The 26,054-nt window shown below is 36.5% G+C and overlaps 1 protein-coding gene across 3 annotated transcripts in view; it reads left to right on the forward strand.

Moving 5' to 3' along the window:
• Positions 1-26,054, forward strand: part of plxnb1a (plexin b1a) — a 101,065-nt gene that overhangs the window by 59,214 nt on the left and 15,797 nt on the right. For all 3 annotated transcript variants that reach the window (XM_067370809.1, XM_067370808.1, XM_067370810.1), the window contains 16 exons: positions 961-1,143; positions 4,503-4,631; positions 7,220-7,320; positions 7,427-7,559; positions 8,194-8,350; positions 10,096-10,204; positions 13,011-13,119; positions 14,955-15,635; positions 18,081-18,215; positions 18,429-18,551; positions 18,666-18,759; positions 21,183-21,349; positions 23,407-23,558; positions 23,734-23,839; positions 25,329-25,465; positions 25,795-25,974. In XM_067370809.1, the coding sequence (XP_067226910.1) occupies positions 961-1,143; positions 4,503-4,631; positions 7,220-7,320; positions 7,427-7,559; positions 8,194-8,350; positions 10,096-10,204; positions 13,011-13,119; positions 14,955-15,635; positions 18,081-18,215; positions 18,429-18,551; positions 18,666-18,759; positions 21,183-21,349; positions 23,407-23,558; positions 23,734-23,839; positions 25,329-25,465; positions 25,795-25,974 (2,696 nt within the window). The remainder of the gene's footprint in view (positions 1-960; positions 1,144-4,502; positions 4,632-7,219; positions 7,321-7,426; positions 7,560-8,193; positions 8,351-10,095; positions 10,205-13,010; positions 13,120-14,954; positions 15,636-18,080; positions 18,216-18,428; positions 18,552-18,665; positions 18,760-21,182; positions 21,350-23,406; positions 23,559-23,733; positions 23,840-25,328; positions 25,466-25,794; positions 25,975-26,054) is intronic.

Consider the following 26,054-nt stretch of genomic DNA (forward strand, 5'->3'; position numbering starts at 1 on the left):
CTTTAAATTCTGTCATCATTTACTCAGCCTCACGTTGTTATAAACGCCTCTGATTGGCCATTGTGTTCATGCGCTCAACAGATATGTCTGTGATTGACTACAATGATCAACGCTTCAGAAACATGTTGCAAATAGACATCTTCAGCGAGCGCTTACACAGATACACACGGGAGTGTTTGAAAGCAGGCGTCTATCAGCGGATCCATCTATTAGTGGATATATTAACGCTTTCAGATGCTCCCGTGTGTATGGCCAATAAGACGCGTTTAAGAATCCGCTCAGCAGCGCTCAAAATGCTAAGGGGGAAATGCACATTTTTAAAATTTCAGTACCATCTCGTAAGTACTTTTGTCAATCCTAACTGGTCTTCATCATTGACTGGAAAAGAGCAGCTTGAACATTCTTCAAAATCTCTCACTTTTTGTTCCACAGAAGAAAATCATAGGGTTTTAAGGACATGAGGGGAAAAAAAATGATGACTCATGTTTAATTTTTGGGCGAATTATCACATTAAGAAGGATGTTACTGATCCAGAGACAAAAACCACCACCCAAATACATGATTCTTGCAAATCCTCAAACTTTCAAACACATTTTCCTGATCCCCATATGTTCTGGTACACAAACAGAATCACAGTTCACTTCTAATAATGAGGGAACATGGCATGACATTCAAGCTAGATTTTATCAAAGACCGCTGGAGCAGATTTGATAGCGTTAGTCTCAAAGAAAGGAGCAGCCTTGCCATCCTAGTGTGAGACCAAGATAATCTTCATCTAATCTGGCTTTCTGAACTAAGAGGATTTGACAGCCTTGAGGCAATAGTCTGAGAACTAAACCCTTATGGTACAAAAAAAAAGGGAGATTTGCAGAGTTTATTATTACACAACATGAAACTGGATTATGCTACAACGGTTTTGCCAAAACCAAAGTCACGAAATCTTGTTTTTGTGTCCTGCAGAACACCCTGAACGCTTATCCCTGTGGCTCGGACCACACCCCGAGCCCAATGGCGAGCCGGGATCCAGTTAAAGCCAAAGCCGTATGGGACAATCCATCCGCCCGTCTAACTGCTGTTGCTGTTAGTGTAAAGGAGGGGCATACTATTGTTTTCTTGGGTGACTCCAAAGGCAATTTGCATAAGGTATGTGACATAAAAATGAGCTCTTTCACTGGTTATTTCTAAAACAATATATTTATGATTTATAGTATGCCTTTTAAACCCCTAGGGAAATATTAGTCCACTTAATATGGTAATATTATCTGTCTACTTAAGCAGGAAAGAGATTTTGCCTTCTGGGCGAATGTGTCATAGCCAAGATAGTGCTGAAACAGCATAACTAAAGCTTTTTTGTGTTTCCTAAGTCGGACTGCTGAGCGGCCTTTACCGCAAACCACATTATATAAAACAGTGTGTATTTGCAGGGACTGCGATTGCTCAGAGACCACTGATCATTTGGTCTCATTTTGACAATGCTTGTATACTCAAAGGGCTCATGAGCTGAAATTTAAACACAGACCAAGTTACGTCTAGGCCTTGCGCTGACTGTATTTGCATCCCACAATGGTCAAAGGTTAAACCGTAGTGTTTGGTTAATTCTAGACAACATTACATGACCCAAATCTCCCTCTGACAGTCAAACACTGTTTTCTGCTACTTTGACACATTTTGGCAAGTCAGTGTCATTGTTCACAAGCATGTGTGACATTTTTGCCGTGAAAGGCAAGTGATTCATTTAGACACATTTTTTTGAATAGCCATCATCACTATATGCATAAGGTCGGTTACGAAAGTGCTTCTACAACCCGAATTCCGGAAATGTTGCAACGTTTTTTTAAAATTTGAATAAAATGAAAACTAAAAGACTTTCAAATCACATGAGCCAATATTTTATTCACAATAGAACATAGATAACATAACAAATGTTTAAACTGAGAAAGTTTACACTTTTATCCACTAAATGAGCTCATTTCAAATGTGATGCCTGCTACAGGTCTCAAAAAAGTTGGGACGGGGCAACAAATGGCTGAAAAAGCAAGAAATGTTGAAAAGATTCAGCTTGGAGAACATCTAGCAACTAATTAAGTTAATTGATATCAGGTCTGTAACATGATTAGCTATAAAAGGATGTCTTGGAGAGGCAGAGTCGCTCAGAAGTAAAGATGGGCAGAGCTGTGAAAGAGTGCGTAAAAAGATGTTCTTCAACATCAGATTGCAAAGGCTTTGCAAATCTCATCATCTACAGTGCATAACATCATCAAAAGATTCAGAGAAACTGGAGAAATCTCTGTGCGTAAGGGACAAGGCCGAAGACCTTTATTGGATGTCCGTGGTCTTCAGGCTCTCAGACGACACTGCATCACTCATCGGCATGATTGTGTCAATGACATTACTAAATGGGCCCAGGAATACTTCCAGAAACCAGTGTCGGTAAACACAATCCGCCGTGCCATCTGCAGATGCCAACTAAACCACTGTCGGTAAACACAATCCGCCGTGCCATCTGCAGATGCCAACTAAAGCTCTATCATGCAAAAAGGAAGCCATATGTGAGCATGGTCCAGAAGTGCTGTCGTGTCCTGTGGGCCAAGCCTCATTTAAAATGGACTGTTTCAAAGTGAGTGTTCTATGGTCAGACGAGTCCAAATTTGACATTCTTGTTGGAAATCACATCGTAGAAGAGTCCGGGTGCTGAATTGGCCTGCCTGCAGTCCAGATCTTTCACCTGTAGAGAAAAATACGTCAAAGACGACCACAAACTCTTCAGCAGCTGGAAACCTATATCAGGCAAGAATGGGACCAAATTTCAACACCAAGACTCCAGAAACTCATAATCTCAATGCCCAGACATCTTCAAACTGTTTTGAAAAGAAGAGGAGATGCTACACCATGGTAAACATGCCCCCGTCCCAACTATTTTGAGACCTGTAGCAGGCATCACATTTGAAATGAGCTCATTTAGTAGATAAAAGTGTAAAATTTCTCAGTTTAAACATTTTATGTTATCTATGTTCTATTGTGAATAAAATATTGGCTCATGTGATTTGAAAGTCTTTTAGATTTCATTTTATTCAAATTTAAAAAACATCCCAACATTTTCGGAATTAGTGTTGTATTGTGCTTTTCATGCAGTGTGTAATAAAGCTGTTTGTGAATGTAAAAGCTCTGCAAAGTGTAAAAATAATAGTAATTTGTTACATAGCGCTTTTCTGGGTGCTCAAAGCGCTTTTACATATGAAAGGGGGAATATTCTCAACCACCACCAATGTGCAGCATCCACATGGATGATGCGACGGCAGCCATACTGCACCAGAATGCCCACTACAAACCAGCTTATTGGTGGAGAGGAGACAGAGTGATGAAGCCAATCAGTAAATGGGGATGATTAGGAGGCTGTGGTGGACAGAGGCCAATGGGCAAATTTGGCCAGGATGTTGGGGTTACACCCCCTGTTCTTGAATCCAAAGTTGAATTGTTTGGACCCAGTAGCAGAAGAAAAGAACTTCATACCAACTATGAAGCATGGGGGTGGAAATGTCATGGTTTGGGGCTGCTTTGCTGCAGCTGGGCTGGCCAACTCACTATCATAGACTTGTAGACAGTTATTGGAAACGTCTTGTTGAGGTTATTTCAGACAAAGGGGGCAATACCAGCTTTTAGCGCATAGGGTGTCCTAACTTTTTCCTCAGTAGGACTTGGCATCTTTGTATATTTTTTGGTAAATATAAATTATATCATGGTTAAAATTCCATTGTTTTTGGTTCAATTACATTACCCCTTTCTCTATAGAAATTGTTTGAAAGAAGATCAGATATTGATATGTCCATATTTCTTACAAAAGAACATAATATTTCATCCTATCTTTTTCACATTGTTTCAGCTGAAGTGCCCCTAACTGAAGAATTGCATATACATTTTGTATTTTCTCTCACAAACACACATTTCCTCCAAGCCTACACACACTCGCATGTACAACTATTCAGTCTTGCATAATACAATAATGTTGCAATGCATGATTCCTCCTGCAGTAGACCGTGGACGACAGTTTGTCAATGCAAATCCAGTTAAACGCAAACCTGAATGGGCGGAGTGCGTGAGCAGCTCTTGGTATAAGGTGTCTGAGACTCTTAAGCAGGATACCTGCTCTTCTGATGGGATTCTCACTGTTCTAATCTGGTTTGCTGAAATCGACCCCAGTTGTGATAGAATTCAAGAGGCATTAGGCACCTCGCTCAGATCCTTGTACGTCCTTTTCCTTTAATGAGACTTAGAAGTGCTCTAGCGCTAAACCTTTTCAGCAGACACTTTCAGCACTTTTAGTTAGACCTGTCCGCATCCAGCTCTCCTCGTGTCTCTAAGGTGTCCTGTTGCAATTGATGTACTTTCATAAGCCTAAATATGCAATTAAACCTTGAGGAAGTTTTGAGGAGCCATTGTCAGGTTACTTATTGAAAATCACTTTTCATCGTGGTGTGTTCAATGTGCTTTTTATCTTATGATAGGTGTTCCTGAGTAACTCAGGGGAGGCGGAGAATTACTCCACCCTTCTCATCCAACCTGGTTTGGCCATCAACAGTGACTTACTACTGGACTCCACTCAGAAACACATTTACATCATGACCAGCCATTCTGTGAGTTCAAAAAACACGCCGTTAGTACACTACCGCTCAAAAGTTTGGAATAATTGCAAAAATTTTAAGGTTTAAGGCTCTTGAACGTCTCTTATACTCACCAAGGCTGCATTCTGTTGATCAAAAATACAGTAAAACAGTAATCCATAATCAGCAAAAACTGTTTTAATATTGATAATAATAAGAACCATAATTAATAATGGAGCACCAATAATAATTTAATCATAACTGAGCATCAAATCATCATATTAGAATGATTTCTGAAGGATCATGTGACACTGAATCTTGATCTGATGCTGAAAATTCAGCTTTGATCACAGGAATAAATTACATTTTAAAATGTATTAAAATAGAAAACAGTTCTTTTTAAATTGTAATAATATTTCACAATATTACTGTTTTTACTGTATTTTGATCATAGGTTTTTGAGCATAAGAAATGCCTTAAAAAAATGTAATTGTTCTAAAATTGTAATGTAATGTAGGTCTTCATTAAAGCTGTGCGATAAGAATTTTTCAGTTTTGTTTACTGATCCCAGACTTTTGTCTGGCAGTGTAGTTGGCAAATAACATGGAAATATATTTTAGCTGCTGTTTTTTTATCATTTTCAAATTAACTTTTAGTTAACATCCAGTGTGACATATTAAAAGTATTAAGTGCTCATAAAAAACTGAAACTCTAAAATAATTATAGGCAAATTAAGTATGTTGAAAATAGTTATATTGTCAATAATGTGCAGATACCTTGTATCTCCAAAAACTCTATTTTTCGGGAAATTTATTTTTTTTAAATAATTAAACAGCCTTGTCAAAGTTGATTTTGTGGCTTTATATATGGTCAAACATTTGCATGTCATTATTATTAATATTTTACCAAAATCAAGCTCAAATGTGTGTTTTGTCTGAGGCATCTGAGGCAGTACATTGCATTATGTTTTCACCAACTAACAGGTTATAAAGTTTGCTGTAGCATTGTGGGCATTCATTTTTTTCTGTAATTTGGCCAAACCTCATGTTATTAATGTCGAAGCTGCTATACACAGGCTATTTAAGACAGTATTGGCTATGACTGGACAATAAATGCTAGACTAAGGCACTTTTCTCCGCTCCTAAAATACATAAAGCATTAGCATTTATATATAGAGAGAGTATTTTTTAAATAAAGAAAACACTGTATTTATTCAAAGAACCAGTTCTTTATTCACCACCAAGCAGAAACGAGCAGAGATGGTCCAAAATGTGTGTGGCACTTCATTCACAATAGAGGAGAGTGGAGTTATGACAGTTTGAGGATCCAATGGAGTTACGAGGTTCAATCACAAGCTCTTTTTAATACTTTTTTATTGGTTAAATATTCGCAAAACCCACAAACAGATGTAAATGATGACCCATAGTAATGGTTTATGAAATAAAATGACTCAATATGGAGATACAAGGTTTCTGTCTAACAGTGACAATATACAGATTTTTTTTCCTGATTTTTCAAAATGTTGTTTAAATAAAATTAAAAAAAATTGGAACCACTAAGATTTTTAATGTTTTTAAAAGAAGTTTCGTCTGCTCACCAAGGCTACATTTATTTAATTAAAAATACAGTAAAAACAGTAATATTGTGAAATATTATTACAATTTAAAATAACTGTGTACTATTTAAATATATTTGACAAAGTAATTTATTCCTGTGATGCAAAGCTGAATTTTCAGCATCATTACTCCAGTCTTCAGTGTCACATGATCCTTCAGAAATCATTCTAATATGCTGATCTGCTGCTCAAGAAACATTTAATGTGTTCAATTGTACAAAATATTTGTGTACAATATTTTTTTTTCAGGATTATTTGATGAATAGAAAGTTCAAAAGAACAGTGTTTATCTGAAATCTAATCTTTTTTAACATTATAAATGTCTTTACTGCCACTTTTGATTTATTTAATGCATCCTTGCTGAATAAAAGTATTCATTTCTTTAATTTCTTTTCAAAAAAATAAAAATTCTTACTGACCCCAAACTTTTAAACGGTAGTGTATAATGCTACAGAAGCTTTGTATTTCAGATAAATGCTGTTCTTTTGAACTTTCTATTCATCAAGGAATCCTGAAAAAAAAAGTACACAACTGTTTTCAACATTGATAATAATCATAAATGTTTCTTGAGCAGCAGATCATCATATTAGAATGATTTCTGAAGGATCATGTGACACTGAAGACTGGAGTAATGAAGCTGAAAATTCAGCTTTGATCACAGGAATAAATTACTTTGTCAAATATATTCAAATAGAAAACAGTTATTTTAAATTGTAATAATATTTCACAATATTACTGTTTTTTACTGTATTTTTAATTAAATAAATGTAGCTTTGGTGAGCAGACGAAACTTCTTTTAAAAACATTAAAAATCTTAGTGGTTCCAAACTTTTGGACTGTACTGTATATATATTAAAATCACCACAAAAAAAAAAAAAAATGTAAAAGTGCATATTTAATGTTGGTCATGAGCAGACTCACTAACCATATGCCTGAAGTGAAAGCGGTGGGTCATCACTGTGTGATGTGTGAATCAGTGATTTCTCCTGCTGTGCCGTGTGGTCAGGTGGAGAAGAGGCCTGTGGCAGAGTGTGACAAGCACACTGATTGCACTTCCTGTCTGGCGGCGAAAGACCCTTACTGTGGTTGGTGTGTTCTTGACGGCCGGTAAGTTTCATCTTGTAGTTTCGACTTTGAAGTCTGCAGTTTTCAGTTTATTTCTCTCTATCTGTCGGTATCTTACCGTCTCTCTTTTATCTGCTCGCTCCTCCAGGTGTGGGATGCGTTCAGACTGTAGGCTGGGCTCAGTTGAAGGTCATTGGCTGTGGAGTTTCGATGAGCAGCAGCAGTGCTTGAGAGTGGAGTCACTGAGCCAGTATAACGCCAGCCTTGGAGAACAGAGACTGGTAGAAAATCATTCAATCATAAATTATGATGTTGTGAGAAATTCAAAATTTCCAAGATTAGTCCACTTTCAACTAAAATTTCCTGATAATTTACTCACCCTCATGTCATCCAAGATGTTCATGTCTTTCTTTCTTCAATCGAAAAGAAAAGAAGGTTTTTGATGAAAACATTCCAGGATTATTCTTCTTATAGTGAACTTCAATGGACTCCAAACAGTTGAAGGTCAAAATTACAGTTTCAGTGCAGCTTCAAAGAGCTTTAAACGATACCAGACATTTTTTCCGAAAATGAGCGATGGTTTCTCTAGATAAGACTCTTATTCCTCGTCTGGTATCGTTTAAAGCTCTTTGAAGCTGCACTGAAACTGTAATGTTGACCTTCAACCGTTTGGTGCCCATTGAAGTTCGCTATAAGGAGAATAATCCTGGAATGATTTCATCAAAAACCTTCATTTCTTTTCGACTGAAGAAAGAAAGACATGAACATCTTGGATGACATGGGGGTGAGTAAATTATCAGAAATTTTATTTGAAAGTGAACTAATCCTTTAACTAATCCTTAGGGTATGCTTTTCTGATGAATTACTGGACAATGATTTTGAGACTACAACCATGACCAATGTTTCTTTTTTTAGATCGCTGTGGATGTCCGGGGTTTGCCCAGTCTGTTAGAGGGAGACATGTACTCGTGTTTCTTTGAAGAGGCTGAAACAGCTGCTTCAGTCCAGGGCACCACAGTCACCTGTGCCACTCCTGAGGCCCACAGACTTCCACCTGTACAACAGCGAGAGGGTAAGACAACCCACATGCAAATGATGTTTGGCTATGAAAACTGGTTTACATGTTTAGAAACCTGTTTGTGGGCCCTTTTATGAGTGCGGAAATCTTTGGTACTTAAAGGTCAATCATAGAAAAACAATCAATTTAATATATTTTCAATCCAGTTAGAAAAAAAGTTGAGAGTGACTTAGCCTACCATTCAAAAGTTTGGGGTTGGTAAGATATTTTTTTAAGAAATTGATACTTTTATTCATTAAGGAATCATTATATTGGTCAAAAGTGACAGTAAAGACATGAATAATATTATGTTATGTTAAGGGGAGACACTACAGGCAAAAGCACAGTTTTTTCAGGCACCTGTCAATTTTGAGATTTTGTGCTTTTTGGCTTTTCATAAAGTGTTTTTTTCAGACAGGTTGAAAGAAAACATCCAAAATACACTATTAAGTGTATGTTTTGTAGCACTTTATCTATTTGCATCTATAGATTTCAATTACAGTAAATATCTTTAAAGGCCATTTTCTCAAAATGAGTTTTTTCTCCTGCTCAGTGTCAGAAATCTCCACTTCAGCAGAACTTACATACACCAAACTTTACAGTTTTATTCCTATCTATATTCTGAAGGTTTTTACAGAAGGATTTGTTGATATATAATTTGCAGGACTTTATACATAAACATTTTATTCCTAAAAAAAAATGGTAAATAATTTTTTTTTTCTGGCTGTTGATAGTATATTCTGATTTATGGAGGGATGAAAAGAGATATCCAAAAACCTTTTAATTTAATATGTCCAAAAAAAATTAAATGAGAATTTTGAACCTGACTTCATCCAATATTCAGATTTATGTTCTAGAAATGTATGCAAATTAGCGCATATTTAATTAGGTAATGCCTCATTTGCATATTTAAACATAACATTTTGGAAAACTTGTAATACAAATTTATTTTGCAATTTTTAATGTAATTAATCAACTGGGGAAGTATGGTGATATCTATTAGTTAATTTTTTTACCCTATTCACACAGGGTGTCTCACCTTAAGATTTCTATTTCAAATAAGTGCTGTTCTTTTTACCTTTCTATTATATAACTTTCTACAGTATTACTGTTTGTACTGCATTTTTGATCAAATAAATAAATACCAACTTGGGGAGCTTAAGAGACGACTTACAAAAACATTTTAAAAAATCTTGCCAACTCCATCGTTTTGAACAGTAGTGTGCACAACACTATGATCCACTGGACTTGTTCTCATGTTCTGGTTTCACTGACTTCCTCTGTTGGTTTGTGGAAGCGTTCCACTGAAATAATAAATGAATGGTGAAATAAGCTGTGGCTGATAAAGTCGGCATGAAACGAAAGTTGCAATAGACTTTTCTTCCCTATTGTGACACATATGAGAGTGAGAAGAAAAAGTGTAAGGCAAGGCTTGATTTTGTCCATTGGGAATTGATTGGATAGTTGGATTGTTGTGGTTTGCTATTGGTGGATCTCATGTGAGTGACAGGTTGTCCCGCCCTCACGGCAGCAAACTTTATCAGAGAAGAGTTGTTGCTGCAAGAGGGAGATGATGTCATTTTGATTAGGTTACATGAATTTAAAAAATAATAATGGGCACGGAAAATAATTTAAAATCCTTAAAAAAAAAATATGAATTGTCCATTTTGATTTCATGCTTGCTTTGTTTTTGTTCCAGTGCTATAATATCAGTTTAGCCATTTGACCCAGACGTCTCCCATGTTTATCCTGTATAACAGATTCTGTGTCCGTCACACTGTCCCTGCGCTTCCGGACCGTCACCGTAGCGGCCGCAGGCTTCACCTTCTACGACTGCTCTGTGGTGCAGCAGCTCTCTGGCAGCAAGCCGTAAGTCACATCAGCTCTCCTGCGGTTTAATTCCTCACAAGCACAAAAATACAGTACAATGTTGTGGCTTTTGTATCATTCTTAAAGAGAGAGACAATTTAGTCATCATTTACTAACCCTCATGTCATTCCAAACCTATAGTACTTGAACTTTTTTTTTTTGTCCAGTGAAAGTCAGTGAGGTATTGAAGCTTGTTTCCGGCGCCGAATAAAAAATCGAATAATAAAAAACTTAATTGTGACTGTGAGTTATAAAAAAAATTTTCTTTTTCGCAATTCTGAGAAAAAAGTTAGAATAACGTTATAAAGTGCCCGCCCACTTTTTCTGCGGTGTTGGTTCCGGAAGTATTTTTTCCATTCATTTTTCCCATAGGGATTGTAAAAAAGTCTTCATTAAAGAATTATAAACCATAAACCAAGCCAACCAGCTACGAGGTGAATCATAACATTACAAACTTTGATTTGAAGCAAAAAAAAAATTGAAAATCTGACAAAAATATAAAGGTACAAGACTGTGTAGTGTGTGCTTAACGGTGTTCGTGAGAGATCATTCCCAAGAAGCATTGCAAACAGCATAAACAATGAAGAAATAAAAACTGCTAATTAAAAAATGTGGATTATATAAATAAAAAACAAATATTTTAAGTTTATTGCAAAATATGCATATATATATATATATATATATATATATATATATATATATATATATATATATATATATATATATATATATATATATATATACACACATTTGCAGTGCTTCATGTGAGTGGGCGGAGCTAAAGAGCTATTTTGGTGTGTTTTGCTTTTTTCGACTCTGATTTGTGGAATTTTCTGTACAGCATCATGGGTAATGTAATTTTTCATCACGAATTCTGCTGTTTAAAGGTGCCCTAGAATCAGAATTTGAATTTACCTCAGCATAGTTGAATAACAAGAGTTCAGTACATGGAAAAGACATACATTGAGTTTCAAACTCCATTGTTTCCTCCTTCTTATGTAAATCTCATTTGTTTAAAAGACTTCCGGAAAACACTCGGATCTCAACATAACACCGACTGTTGCGTAACAGTCAGGATCATTAATATGTACGACCCCAATATTTGCATAATGCCAGCCCATTCAACGCATTAGACAAGGAAAGGCAGTATTAACGTCTGGATCTGTGCAAAGACAAGGTAAGCAAGCAAGAACAACAGCGAAAAATGGCAGATGGAGCAATAATAACTGACATGATCCATGATATCATGATATTTTTAGTGATATTTGTGAATTGTCTTTCTAAATGTTTCGTTAGCATGTTGCTAATGTACTGTTAAATGTGGTTAAAGTTACCATCGTTTCTTACTGTATTCACGGAGACAAGAGCCGTCGCTATTTTCATTTTTAAACACTTGCAGTCTGTATAATTCATAAACACAACTTCATTCTTTATAAATCTCTCCAACAGTGTAGCATTAGCCGTTAGCCACGGAGCACTATCAAACTCACACAGAATCAAACACAACCATCTAAATAAGTACTTTACTCACATAATTCAAAGCATGCATGACGAACATCTTGTAAAGATCCATTTGAGGGTTATATTAGCTGTGTGAACTTTGTAAATGCACTGTAATATAGTCGAGAGCTCGTGGGGCAGAGGAAACGCATCTCTTAAAGGGGCTGTGCTGAAAAAATCAGTGCATAGTTAATGATGCCCCAAAATAGGCAGTTAAAAAAATTAATTTAAAAAAATCTATGGGGTATTTTGAGCTGAAACTTCACAGACACATTCAGGAGACACCTTAGACTTATATTACATCTTGTAAAAAAACAATCTAGGGCACCTTTAACCCAATTATTTAAAAAATAAGTTTAAATAATGCAGACTTATGGCTTCAACAGAAGCAAATTTCATCAATTAACAACCTCAGCTCACAGTAGACATGTCTTTAAAGGTTTATAAGTTATCATTAAAAATCAGTTTTCCTATGGTGAAAATGGCGTTTTTACTTCCAGAACCTGACCTGAGATGTAAACTTGCAATAGTCAGAATTGCAACTTTATTTCTTAGAATTGTGACTTCATATCTCACAAGTTAGACTTTTTAACTCGCAATTCTGAGAAATAAAATCAGAATTGTGAGATGAAAAGTCACGATTGCCTTTTTATATTTAGTTTTTTAATTCCGTGTTGGAAACAAGCTTCCATAGTGGGGTCCAGTGTTGTTTTGGACTCCATTAACATTCAGTTTGAAGCATTGGAAACTATTTTTTTACCATACTTTAGTGGGCTAGATTGTACCATAGTAAAAATACATTTCGGAAAAGTTTTAACCATTTAGTGTTATGCCATCATCATCATCATCATCCAAAAGCAACATTAAAACATCCATTGGTAAGCGGCTGTCATGTGTTGAAGAATGTCCCCGAGGCGTGAGAGGGGCAGGGCAGCTGTCTCTCCCTCCGGACCTCAGTAACACATCCCTGATGATTTAACAGCTGTTTCCCACATTCCACCATTCCACAGCCCTGCCATATCCTCTGCCCTGACCATCCTCCCTTACCCATACACCCCTGCAGACAGCCGCTGATGGGACGGCTCTCCCTGATGCTGTTTTGATTTGCGACGTGGGAAAGCTGTGAACTCAGCTCTGTGTTGTTTGATGAGTTTAGGAGAGTCGTGTGTAATTCTAGAGCTCAGCTATTTTGGATGCAGGGCAGCTTTGCTATCTTCATCTTAATGCTCAGAGGGGTGTCGATGGGTTTAATATATGCAGTCTTCTAACTTTTGGCCCATTATGTTGTATCTTGCTGTATTTTTAGGTGTGCTGGTTGTGTGAACAGCCGTTGGAAATGTAACTGGTGCATCCACCAGCATGTGTGCACTCACCGGTCCACATGTGACCACGGTGCGATCATCTACAACCAGCATGTAAGTTTTTGTTAATACGTGAAGTCGTGTCAGTGAGTTTGATATGCTGTGCAATTAAAGTGGAGTCCAAAAGTCTAAGACCAACATTGAACATGTTGCATATTTCTAATTAAAAGTAATGTTCATATATTTTATCAAATATTATTTTTAACAAATGTGTTTATGTATTTTATATGCACACTATCATTCAAAAGTTTGGGGTTGGTACAATTTTTTTTGTCTCTTATACTCACCAAGGCTGCATTTGTTAGATCAAAATACAGTAAAAACAGTAATAGATTGAAATATTATTGTTTTCTATCTTGATATATTTTCAAATGTAATTTATTCCTGTGATCAAAGCTGAATTTTGAGCATCATTACTCCAGTTTTCAGTGTCACGTGATCCTTCAGAAATCATTCTGATATGATGATTTGATGCTCAAGAAACATTTGATTATTATCAATGTTGAAAACATTTGGTGAATATAAAGATTAAATGAACATTTATTTGAAATGGAAATCTTTTGTAACATTATGAATGTCTTTATTGTCTCTTTTGATCAATTTAAGACATCTTTGCTGAATATAAGTATCAATTTCTTTTAAAACAATCTTAATGTCCCCAAACTTTTGAACTGTAGTGTATTTTAAAGCAATAAGCCCTGAGAAGCTGTGGTTTACAGTGAATTTATAACTGCTAAGGGGTGTTGTTAGGCATGATGCAGAGCCTAAAACCTTAGCTATTGTAAATTCACTGTAATCTACGGCTTCTCAGGACTTATTGATTTTATAAAACGGTTATTCCATTTATACTGAATTGAAAAAAAAAAACAAATATATGTATATATTAATACAACTTTCATAAAGTAAAAACACTAAAATCCTTCCTTCCGCTGGAAAAAATAGTCCCTGACCGTGAACAGCAACAGAATGTGTCATCTCATGGAGATCAACTGAAAACAGACTAGGAAAAGTCAGATGGTGGCAAAGACTGTTTGAGTGAGTCAGTCAGTAGGGAAGACTTTTATTTTGAAAGCTTGTGAACACTAGCACTGTCCGTGTCAGGGCACGGGAAAACCCTTAACTGTTAAAAGGACAAGATATCGCAGCAGGCATTCAAAGAGCCAATCGTTGATTAGTAAAGTCATCGCATCACTGCAGCTGCCGTTAAAAGCTCCGGTTGCTATAGAAACAGGCAGCGTTCGCAGACTCGCGCTCATGACTGCACATGTGCATTGGCTGGTCTAGCATGAAAACAAGCTTATGTAAACGCTATTTGAACATAAGAAACAAGCTTTATGAGACTGTTGTTGTCAGATTTCATTGGTGTTTTTTAAGCCACAGATGGCTCCAGAGTGAAATGATTTGTCTCAAAGGGACTTTGAAAAAAACGGCTATTGACCAATCAGAATCAAGGACTGGAACTAACAGTTTTATACTTTTTAATAAATTATGTAATCAGCATAACAATGTATGTGAAAAGTTTAAGTGAAAAATGCATGCAAGTATTAGATTTGTCCTCATTTTGTTACAAATCTACATCATTGAAGAGTGCAAAAATGTTAACTATTTCTTATTCAATTTGTCATTCATTTGCTTAAACTTGTATTTCTAGATTTGCTTAAATTGACTATTTTCAATATGGTCTCAGACTTTCGGATGCCACTGTATGTGTTTTCAGTTCCTTTTGCTTTGAATAACCATTTTTGGTTCATATATGTAACACTTGCTTGTGTGTTTTATGATTTGATTAGTTTAATTCAGCATCATTATTTATTGTTTCGAGTTTATTTCAGTTGCCATTTATTTAATTTTTCCCCTCATTTTCTCTGTTGTCCTGTGTTCGTCTAAAGTTCACGCTCCCCACATCTGCTCCTCAAACAATAAAAGACTTTGACGCGTACACGTATACCACCTCGACACCCACGACAACAACCCTCTCGACCACTGAGGTTCCCATAACAACCGAAGCCATTGTCATGACTACCCCTTCAGTGACCCCTCCCACTACTCCAGAGCCCACTGCCGCCCCCACCACACCTCTGGAAACCACAACCGCACTCACCGATGCACCCAGTACCCCCAACCACGCCACAACATCCTCCATGCGCCCATCCAGCGCCACCACGGAGTCGACCGATACGCTCACAGAGGCCACGACCCTCTCGCAAAATGGCTCTTGGGTGGAGGAGCACATCCAGGTAGGTTTGCTGTCGACACCAACCCCGCAATCATATGAAGAACTCGTGGGACATTCATCGCGTGAAGAGGCTGCTGAAGTGACGCTGCCTGCGTTGAGAGCCGGGGAAGTGGTGACAATGGGGCCGTTGAGTGAAGCGCTGCCCTCATCTTCCTCTGAAGTGGTCACCCTCTCGCAGGCGGAGATGGATATAGATGCCCTTATAGACACGGGCATCCCTGTGTCGTCAGCCAGCGCCCCCTCTGGCGACGGTGAGGCAGGGCCTGATTCATCCGATTTCGCCCTCGCTCCAGACACTGACTACCAGTCCGACTCGGATGACCTTTTCCTCTTGGTGAGTGTGGTTCCTCGGGCGAACTCTGCTCGCAGAAGCTGGAGGTTGAACGTACCTAAAGCGTGAATTATATGCTTGAATGATGGGATGTATAATTAAATAGATGAAAGCAGCTCTGCTCTATTATTAATTTAACCATAATTATATATTAAAGGCATTTAATGTCTCAACATTTAAAGGAATGTTCTGGGTTCATGATGATTTGCACAGAATTTCATTTTGACTCATCCATCGGTTTGTTAAAACCAAGCCAAAATCTGGTTTACACAGTTTAAATGGATAGTTCACTAAAAAAAAATGAACATTTTATGATAATGTCATCCCAAACCTGCTTGACTTTTGTTCTTTTGCTAAACATGGAAAAATATATTTTGTGAAATGTCTGGTATTTAAGACATTCCCATGACAGCGCTAGTCAATGCATTTGTCAGTTGCATCTCGTAAGGTGTTTAAAGTAAAAACAACGTCCTTATTTCCTTGTTTCAGTCCAGTTCAATATAAAAATCTTTGCGACTGAATGCATCATCATAGTTGGCGTATTAATGTAATTTTCACTAAAATCGAAATCACTAACAGACTTCTCAATACCAAAAAATATGGCATGTTATTTATATAAAATATTATTTATTAAACAATAATAATTAAACAACAATAGCCATTATAAAAGTATAAGAAGTAAAATAGGAAATAAACACAAGCAAACAGTTCAGTCAAATGTACAAAAGCAGCGCTCTATTTAGTGCAGGATTTAATTTCAGTGTAAATATAAAGTTATGAAACTTAATATAGCCCTTAAGCAAAGTCTATTAGCTCTAGAACAAGTAATAGATTAATAAGATCAAAGATTGCCTGTTTTATATAGCCAAAACAAATTATAACTCATGTTTAAACACTATCTACATAAGAGCCAGCGGCAAATTCCCGAAGCACTGGCTGAGAAAAAGCTGTTCTCTGCGGGTACATGAGTGCTGAACGGCCGCCGACGGCCTGGAGCTTACATCTTTGAAAGCGTCTACACAAATTGTCAAACAGGCGCTATGTTGACATAAATTGCATTAGGTCTAAACATCTATATTCTCGCCTAAAAAAACCTCTTAAAATTACATTCAAACGGTGAAACGGGTCTCGTGGAATACTGGTAGAATACCACATGACTGGAAAGACCTCTCAGCCAATCAGATTTGAGAACTAGAAAGAACTGGTGTGGGGGTGTGTGTCTAAAAAAACACATATATATATATATATATATATATATATATATATATATATATATATATATATATATATATATATATATATATATATATATATATGATATATATATATATATATATATACACACACAGTCAAACCAAAAATTATACCCAAAAAATTATACCATAGATTATACCCAAATATTCTTCATACAGTGCACTACCAGTCAAATCGATACAAATTTGGAGCCAAAAATTATTCAGACACTTTGACCTGACCATGTTTTGCTTAAGTGTTATCTGACATAATTAAGATGAATGTTTTCTGACAGTTTAACTCTGAGATCTTGTCATATTAATTATTACCATTTTTTCAAACTATAGTGAATAAGCTGTATTAATGAATGAAATGTTCAAGGTGTCTGAATACATTTTGGTTTGACTGTATATATGTGTGCTGTCAAACGATTAATTGCATCCAAATTAAATAAATAAATATATATGTATGTGTGTGTGTGTGTGTGTGTGTGTGTGTGTGTGTGTGTGTGTGTGTGTGTGTGTGTGTGTGTGTGTGTACTGTGTACCATGTGTATATATAAATACACACTCATGTATTTATTTAAGAAATATTTACATGTATATTTATATATATTTATATTTTAATAAACATACACTATGTAAACAAACTTTTATTTTGGATGCAGATTAATCATTTGACAGCACTAAATATAATCAACATATTAAATAAATGGTTTTAAATTTATCCATTGTTTTTATTTTGTTCATATTGTGTGCATTACTTCATGGAATTGTAGTTCTTTTCCCCATTAAACAACATTAAGTACACTGTTTGACCTTTGACTTTTTCTCCAATTTTTCAAAACCTTTTTTTGTCAAATCAAACTTTGTAATATGATTCGCCTCGTAGCTGGTAGTTGGTTCATGACTTATAACTTTAACAAATAATTATCCCTATGGGAAAAATGAATGAATATTTGAATGAACAATGAGTGAACCCAGAACATTTCTTTAATTGTTTAATTTGGGTCTGGTGGCTGTTCCCCATTTGTCTTTTCTTTTTTGTCCATTTTGTTTTTTGTCTAATCTGTCTAACACACTCACTTTTGTTATGCTGTTATTCATCTTATCATGTGTGCTGCTAAATATAGCAGAAGCTAATATATTCCATGCCTGCTCCTTTAAAAGCAGTGGTGTGTGTAATCAAATGTATTGTCCATCTGTCTGCGATCAGGAAGAAGAGAGTGTACTGATGAGCCGAGGTTCTCACGCCTGTCCGTGTGTGGAGAGCATCCAGGGCAGCTCTCTTCTACCTGTCAATGTTGAGAGGAAGATCACTCTGGTGGGACGCAACTTACACCTCTATCAGGTGATGCAACGTCTTGAGGCTTGTTTGAGCTTGATAGTCATAGTCTCAGTCTGACTATGACTATGACTATGATCATAATGTCTGGTTATCCTCACTTAGACAGCAAAGGACTGTCTGATGCAAAACAACCAACTGCCATTTCTTTACAGGATGTTTAGGGGCGAGTAAATCTGAAACTTGCCCATGGATATGTCTGTGTTTTTGTTTTTTAAGGATAAAGATCTTGATTATCAGTGTGTGTTGGTGATTGAGGGCCGGTCGGTGGTGGTGGACGCTTTTGTGGAAGCGGACGACACTCAGCCATCTCTGTTCTTCATTACATGCCAGCTGCACCAGGTCACAACCCCAATGCGGCTTTATTATATAAAGTGGTCATCAATAACTGTTACATGCTTTGTAAAGCTTTGTTGTAGTATTTAAAATGATTGTGATTGCGTTTTGGTTTTAAAGTACTCCTACTCTGCTGCCGTGGAGGAATACAGCAGCATGATCTCGGTCAGGAGGAGGGACTCGTTCCAGATGGATTACCCAGAGAACCTGCATGGTACGTTACCCATTGTTTGTGTAGGTCGGCTGTTTTGAATGTGCTGCTCTCTGTTTGGACACAAACACACGGTGAAGTTTCAGGAGTGACAACCGCGTTTAAATACAGGAGTTAGTGTCCTAAATTATTGATGCGTGTGTGTGTACGGAACACGGCACACTACTGAATCTGTAGTGATTGACGCTGTAGTAACTATAGCAACATCCTGGCATCTCGTGTGTTTGGTGTCTGCTAGAGCTGTGGAATATAAGCATTTTTACTTTGCGTCACGATGCTGATGTTGAACGATTTTGCATAAATGCATAAAATAAAATAAAAACGTTGCTAGCAAAGTGCTAAATCATGCTAATAACATGGTAGCAACATGCTAGAACGTTAACAACGTTTGTAAATTATGCTACCAACATGGTAGCTTTATGTTAATCATGTTAACATGTTAAAACATGCTAGCAACATGCTAATTCATGTTAGCAATGTGTTAATGTCAGCAACAGGTTAGCGACATGTTAAAACATGATCATAAGTGCTTAAACATGTTAACATTGTGTATAAATTATGCTACCAACATGATGGCATGACGTTAATCATAGTTACACGTTAAACAATGTTTGCATCATGCTAGTTCAATGCTAGCAATGTGTTAAATCAGGTTAGCAACATGTTAAAGCATGGTAGTGTTAATGATGCTCGCAACATGCTAATCATGCTAGCAAAATGCTAAAACGTCAATGTGTTAAATCATGCTAGCAACAGGCTAATTCATTCTAGCATCATGCTAACAACATGATAATCATGCTAGCAATATGTTAACAACATGTTAATGATGCTATCATGTTAAATCATGCTATCAATGTGTTGATACTAGTAACATTTTAAAACATGTTAACAAGCTAATCATGTTTACAAAATGTTAAAACATGTTAACATGTTAAATCACGTTAAAATGTTAATTCATGCTAGCAATGTGATAGTAACATGTTAGAAATGTTAACAAAATGTTAAAACATGCCAGCAAAGTGTTAAAACATGGTAACATTGTGTGTAAATTATGCTACCAACATGGCAGCATTATGTTAATCATTGTAACATGTTAAACAATGCTAGCAAAATGCTAATTCATTCTAGCATCATAATGCTAACAACATGGTAATTCATGCTAACAACGATGCTAAATCATGTTAGCATTGTGTTGATGCTAGTAGCATGTTAAAACATGCTAATCATGTTTACAAAAATGTTAAAACATGGTAATGTCTTAAATCACATTAGTAACATGTTGTTTCATGTTAGCAATGTGATAGCAAAATGTTAGAAATGTTAACAAAATTTTAAATCATGTTACCAATATGGTAAATCATGTTACCAACATGGTAATTCATGTTAGCAAACCTGCTAATCATGCTATCAATGTGTTAAATCATATTAGCAAAATGTTAATTAATGTTAACATCATGTTAGAGACATGTTAAATAATGCTAAAATATGTTAAAATCATGCTAGCAATGTGCTGATGCTAGTAACATGTTAAAACATGTTAACAACATGCTAATCATGTTTGCAAAAATGCTAAAATATGGTAACGTGTAAAATCACGCTACCAAAATATTAATTCATGCTAACAATGTGAAAGCAACATGTTAAAATGTTAACAATGTTAAAACATGCTAGCAAACATGATAATCATGCTAACAACATGTTATCATGCTATCAATGTGTTAAATCATACTAGCAAAATGCTAATTAATCCTAGCATCATGTTAGAAACATGTTAAATAATGCTAACATATTAAAATCATGCTAGCAACGTGTTGATACTAGTAACATGTTAAAACATGTTAATATGCTAATCATGTTTGCAAAATGTTAAAACATGGTAATGTGTGAAATCACACTAGTTAATTCATGCTAACAATGTGATAGCAACATGATAGCAAAATGTTAACAAAATGTTGCTAGCATGTTTTAACATGCTAATCATGTTAAATCATGTTATCAATGTGTTAAAACATACTTGCAAAATGCAGAAACATGTTAAATAATGCTAACATGTTAAAATCATGTTAGAAACATGCTAATTAATTTTAGTAACATGCATTTTAATTATTTCAAACTTTCAGACATCAAACATCAAAGTTTGTTCAAGCTTTACTCATCTAGTTTTTAATGAATACACTAAAGACTATTCCATTATTATTTTTACATTTGATTCAATTCCTGTTATTTCTTTATTGAATGCTGATTTTAAATAGATGTAAAATGAAAGAAAAATTAAAGCACTGTTGATTTCATTTGTTTCTTTGGCACTCTATTACATTCTTCTGTAAATGACTGAACTGTGCACAGAACAGGATTACGCACTAAAAGCCGAATGTACCTGCGGTGAGTACAAGACCTTTGTCCGACATGTGTTTTTGTCTTTGCAGTGCGGCTGTATAACTGCTCCGTGGGCCGCTCCGACTGCAGCCGCTGTCACACGGCCGATCAGCAGTACGGGTGTGTGTGGTGCGAGGGGTCTCGCTCCAGCTGCGTCTACAAGAGCTCCTGCACCGACCGCGTCCAGCAGACCTGCCCTGCACCTCACATACACACGGTGAGGGACGCACGCCTTTCCTTCTGCTCTTTGTGAGACATTCACTTTGAGTTAAAGTGGTACTTGGCCAAACGGCATTGTAAAACAATTTCAAACCACCTTTCTTTAAATATACATTATTGTCCATGATGGAGTGACCCTTGTCCTTTAAATGTGGATATGGTACAGTTTCTCACCCTGAGGGGCCGGCCATTCCGTGCTGACCCCTGTGTACAATAATAACTAGATTCATAAATCAGGGCATAACAGATCACAATATTTCACCTGGCATGATGAACTAGATGACATTTACGTGCAGTGACTTAAGATCTTACTGAAGAAAATGTGAGTAATGTTGCTAGGGTGTTGTGGTTGGTTGCCATGGTATTGTAATAAGGTTGCTAAGGTGTCCTGTTTGGTAGCTAGGGCTCTGTAGGTGATTGCTAGGACCTATTTTAATATATCTTTTGAAAGCAATTAATACTTTTTTTATTTAGCAAGGATGCATTAAGTTGATTAAAAGTGACAAAAACATGCTGGGTTAAATATGGACAAACCCAGCGGTTGGGTTAAATGTTTGCCCAACATGCTGGTCAGTTTTATTTAACTCAACAATTGTTTAAAAATGACTATATGGCTGGCTTAAAATAAACCCAAAATAGGTTGGAAATTATAAATCAGACACATAATTACTAGATGCAACAATAATAATCAAAAGGTGAACATTTATTAATAAGCAATTTAATAAATCTTTGTTTAATTATTATTCATTAAACTTTCATTTTTATTTTTCATTTTTTTTCTATTCATTTTTAATTTCCAACATACTTTGGGTCTAGACAACCCAATCGCTTGAATTAAAACAACCCAATTGCTGGGTCTAAACAACCCAATTGCTGGGTCAAGACAAGCTATTCGCAAACAACCCAATCACTGGGTCTAGACAACCCAATCGCTTGAGTTAAAACAACCCAATTGCTGGGTCTAAACAACCCAATCACTTGAGTTAAAACAACCCAATTGCTGGGTCTAAACAACCCAATCGCTGGGTCAAGACAAACCAGTCGCAAACAACCCAATCGCTGGGTCTAAACAACCCAATTGCTGGGTTTAAACTACCCAATTGCTGGGTCTAGACAACCCAATCGCTTGAGTTAAAACAACCCAATTGCTGGGTTAAAACAACCCAATCGCTGGGTCTAAACAACCCAATCGCTTGGGTTAAACCAACCCAATCGCTGGGTCTAAACAATCCAATCGCTGGGTCAAGACAACCCAGTCGCAAACAACCCAGTCGCCGGGTCTAAACAACCCAGTCGCAAACAACCCAATTGCTGGGTCTAAACAACCCAATCGCAAACAATCCAATCGCTGGGTCAAGACAACCCAGTTGCAAACAACCCAATCGCTGGGTCTAAACAACCCAATCGCAAACAATCCAATCGCTGGGTCAAGACAACCCAGTCGCAAACAATCCAATCGCTGGGTCAAGACAACCCAGTCGCAAACAACCCAATCGCTGGGTCTAAACAACCCAATCGCTTGAGTTAAAACAACCCAATTGCTGGGTTAAAACAACCCAATTGCTGGGTTAAAACAACCCAATTGCTGGGTCTAAACAACCCAGTCGCTGGGTCTAAACAATCCAATCGCTGGGTCAAGACAACCCAGTCGCAAACAACCCAATTGCTGGGTCAAGACAACCCTGTCGCAAACAACCCAATTGCTGGGTCTAAACAACCCAATCGCAAACAACCCAATTGCTGGGTCTAAACAACCCAATCGCAAACAACCCAATCGCTGGGTCAAGACAACCCAGTCGCAAACAACCCAACCGCTGGTTCTAGACAACCCAATCGCTGGGTTTGTCCATTTTTAACCCAACTTGGGATATTTTTAACAGCATTTTTTGGAGTGAATAAAGACATTAATATTTTATAAAAGATTTCTTTTGCAAATATTTGCTGTTCTCTTTATACTTTCTATTCATCAGAGAATTGTGGGAAAAAGGTATCACAGCTTTTTTCCACCTGTTTTATCATTGGGCAGCTTCATTACTCAGTTCTGTTTTATCGTAGATTGAGCCTCTTTCTGGTCCAGTGGAGGGCGGCACAGTGGTGACCGTGTCTGGCTCTAATCTGGGTCAGAGAGCTGAAGACATCCAGCACTCAGTCACTGTAGCAGGAGTCCCCTGCACCGTCATCCCCGACAGATACGAGGTGTCCTCCAGGTAAATCAAACTCAATGAACAGGGTACTGCTGATCTTGAGTGAGGGCATGCTGTGTATTACTAGCCTTTGTTAATGACATTGTATTAATGGCTTCAGGCGATTCAGTTCCACAGTGTGATGAGGAGTATTGACCCGCTGCACTGATTAATGGAGGTCTCTTTGTGTGCCTGTTAGCATTGTTTGTGAGACCACAGCGAGTGCAGGGGAGCAGAGCGGGCATGTCTCGGTGCAGGTTAAAGGTGGAGGAATCGGGCAGTCTGCCCAGCGCTTCCGTTACCAGGTAACCATTAATCCATCATGCCACTAAAGGGATAAAAGTGGTTTAGCAAGAAGGAATAATATGCAAGGAATTCATTCAGTGTTTATTAAAGGCAGGGAGGTATTTGACTATTTTAAAACAACTTTTTACTCTGCCAAAATGAATTTTCTTTAACTGTTTGTGTCTTGTCCTCCTTAAAACTGTATTTTATTTTAAGAGAATATGTTCATGTTTATTTATTAGTAGTAGATTAATGAAGAAAATGTAATTAGGTTTATGCTAATTAAAAACATTTTGCCAATGGAGTGACAGCAAAAAAATGATCTGAAAACAATTCTTAAACAATTATACAGTTAATACTTGTTTTCAGAGAATGTACATTAATGTTTATTTTTAATTTAAGGAAAAAATGCAAGGAAATATGCTTCAAACCTGAAAAAAAACAAGTGAAGGAAATAATTTAAAAATGTTAAAATTTTTCATGTACACATCTTGTACAGTTTAATAACATAAATAAATCTTGTTGAAAACTAGAAAACCAGACCAAAATATTATGTATTATTAGAGTATAGTATGATGAGATCATTGGTGTAACACTACACAAATTAAAGGGAGAAAATGAATTACAAAAGAAAAAAAAAAACAAATATTAAAAATATATTTAAAAAAAAAAAATTATAAATCTTATACAATTCAATATAGCTGTACGATTAATCATTAAAGGATTAGTTCACTTTAAAGCTTTTCATTTTAAAGTGAACTAATCCTTTAAAAGATCAGGATCTTGATTCAAACACCATGCGATCTTATTCTGAAATGTGAGCGATTCATCTCTGTCTATTAAAGCTTTGACAAGTACGATAACGGCGAACACTCAGATCTGTGTTGGCGCAGTTGTCATGTATAGGTATGAAACGGCTTCTTTTCAACCACACAGTATCATTATTTCTGTGTTACTATAGTTCAAATTATCACAGAAGTACTGGGATAAAAGTTTATATTTCAGATATAATCAATGATGTCTATGATCAAAATAGAGTAAATCACCTTTTGAAAGTATCGATTACATTCTTACACCACTAGGTGGTGACAAGTGACTGTTAATTGAATCATTCATTCAAGAGATTCGTTCAAAAACTCTGATTCATCCAGTAACGAAACAAGTGAAGTCTTTATGAGTGAGTCATTGAATCATTCATTCAAACGAACTAAAAATATATATATATTTTTAATAAACTGCAGCAATTAACATTTGTCAGAACCTCTAAAAAATTACAAGTTAGTTAATTTGTTTAGGTCTGTATTCAGAATCGTTGGAAAATATCATGATTCTCAATTTATCCAGAATCATGCAGCTCTACTAAACATATCTTATTTTTTAAATATTTTTACTGGAAAGACCAAAATATAATGTATTATTGAGGTGCTTTAATAGGATGAGATCATTGTTAAAGCAGCACATGTATAAGGCAGTGTTTTCTGAAGCGTGTTCTGTTTTTCTAAACTCAAGGACCCGGTGTTATTGGGAGTGTCTCCTCTGAAAGGCCCAATGTCAGGCGGCACATCACTCACCATCACGGGACGGAACCTTCTGACGGGCCGTGCCAGTGAGATCAGCGTCCTGATTGGTGGAGTCCCATGTCACATGTAAGTGACTGTGTAGAGCATCGTCCTCTACAGCCGTCCAGTCAGACAGAAGTCATCAGTAAATCTCATTATGATATCATCTCGACCACACACACGTTATCTACAACTGATATCATGTCAGCTGATTATGTCATATATAATTAATCATCCTGATGTTAAAGATGTTGCTTGATGTAGTCTGGTGATGGATCCAAAACAATGAGTTATGTCTTAAATATATCAGTTCATAAATCTAATATACTCCCTACATCTCACAGGATTTATTCCTGTTCATAATTAGTAACGGTACATTAGATTGATCGGTTTTAATGCAGTCTGTGTCTTAACAGTTCTCCCGAGCAGTACAACAACGAACATGCTGAATGTGTGACTGGGGCGAGTAACAGAACCAGAGAGAGTGGCGTTACAGTGCGGTTTGGTAGAGCTGAGCGCCATCTACAGAAAGTGCTCTATCATTACACCCCAGACCCCAATGTGACCCATGCTGCTCCCTCCAAAAGCTTCCTCAGGTAAGAACGTCTATTTTTTATTTTAAAAATGTCATTTTGCCAATGCAGTAAAAAATATTTTCCCTGAAAACAAGTCTTAT

This window comes from Chanodichthys erythropterus, chromosome 20, assembly GCF_024489055.1.
Source record: "Chanodichthys erythropterus isolate Z2021 chromosome 20, ASM2448905v1, whole genome shotgun sequence".
Lineage (NCBI taxonomy): Eukaryota > Metazoa > Chordata > Actinopteri > Cypriniformes > Xenocyprididae > Chanodichthys > Chanodichthys erythropterus.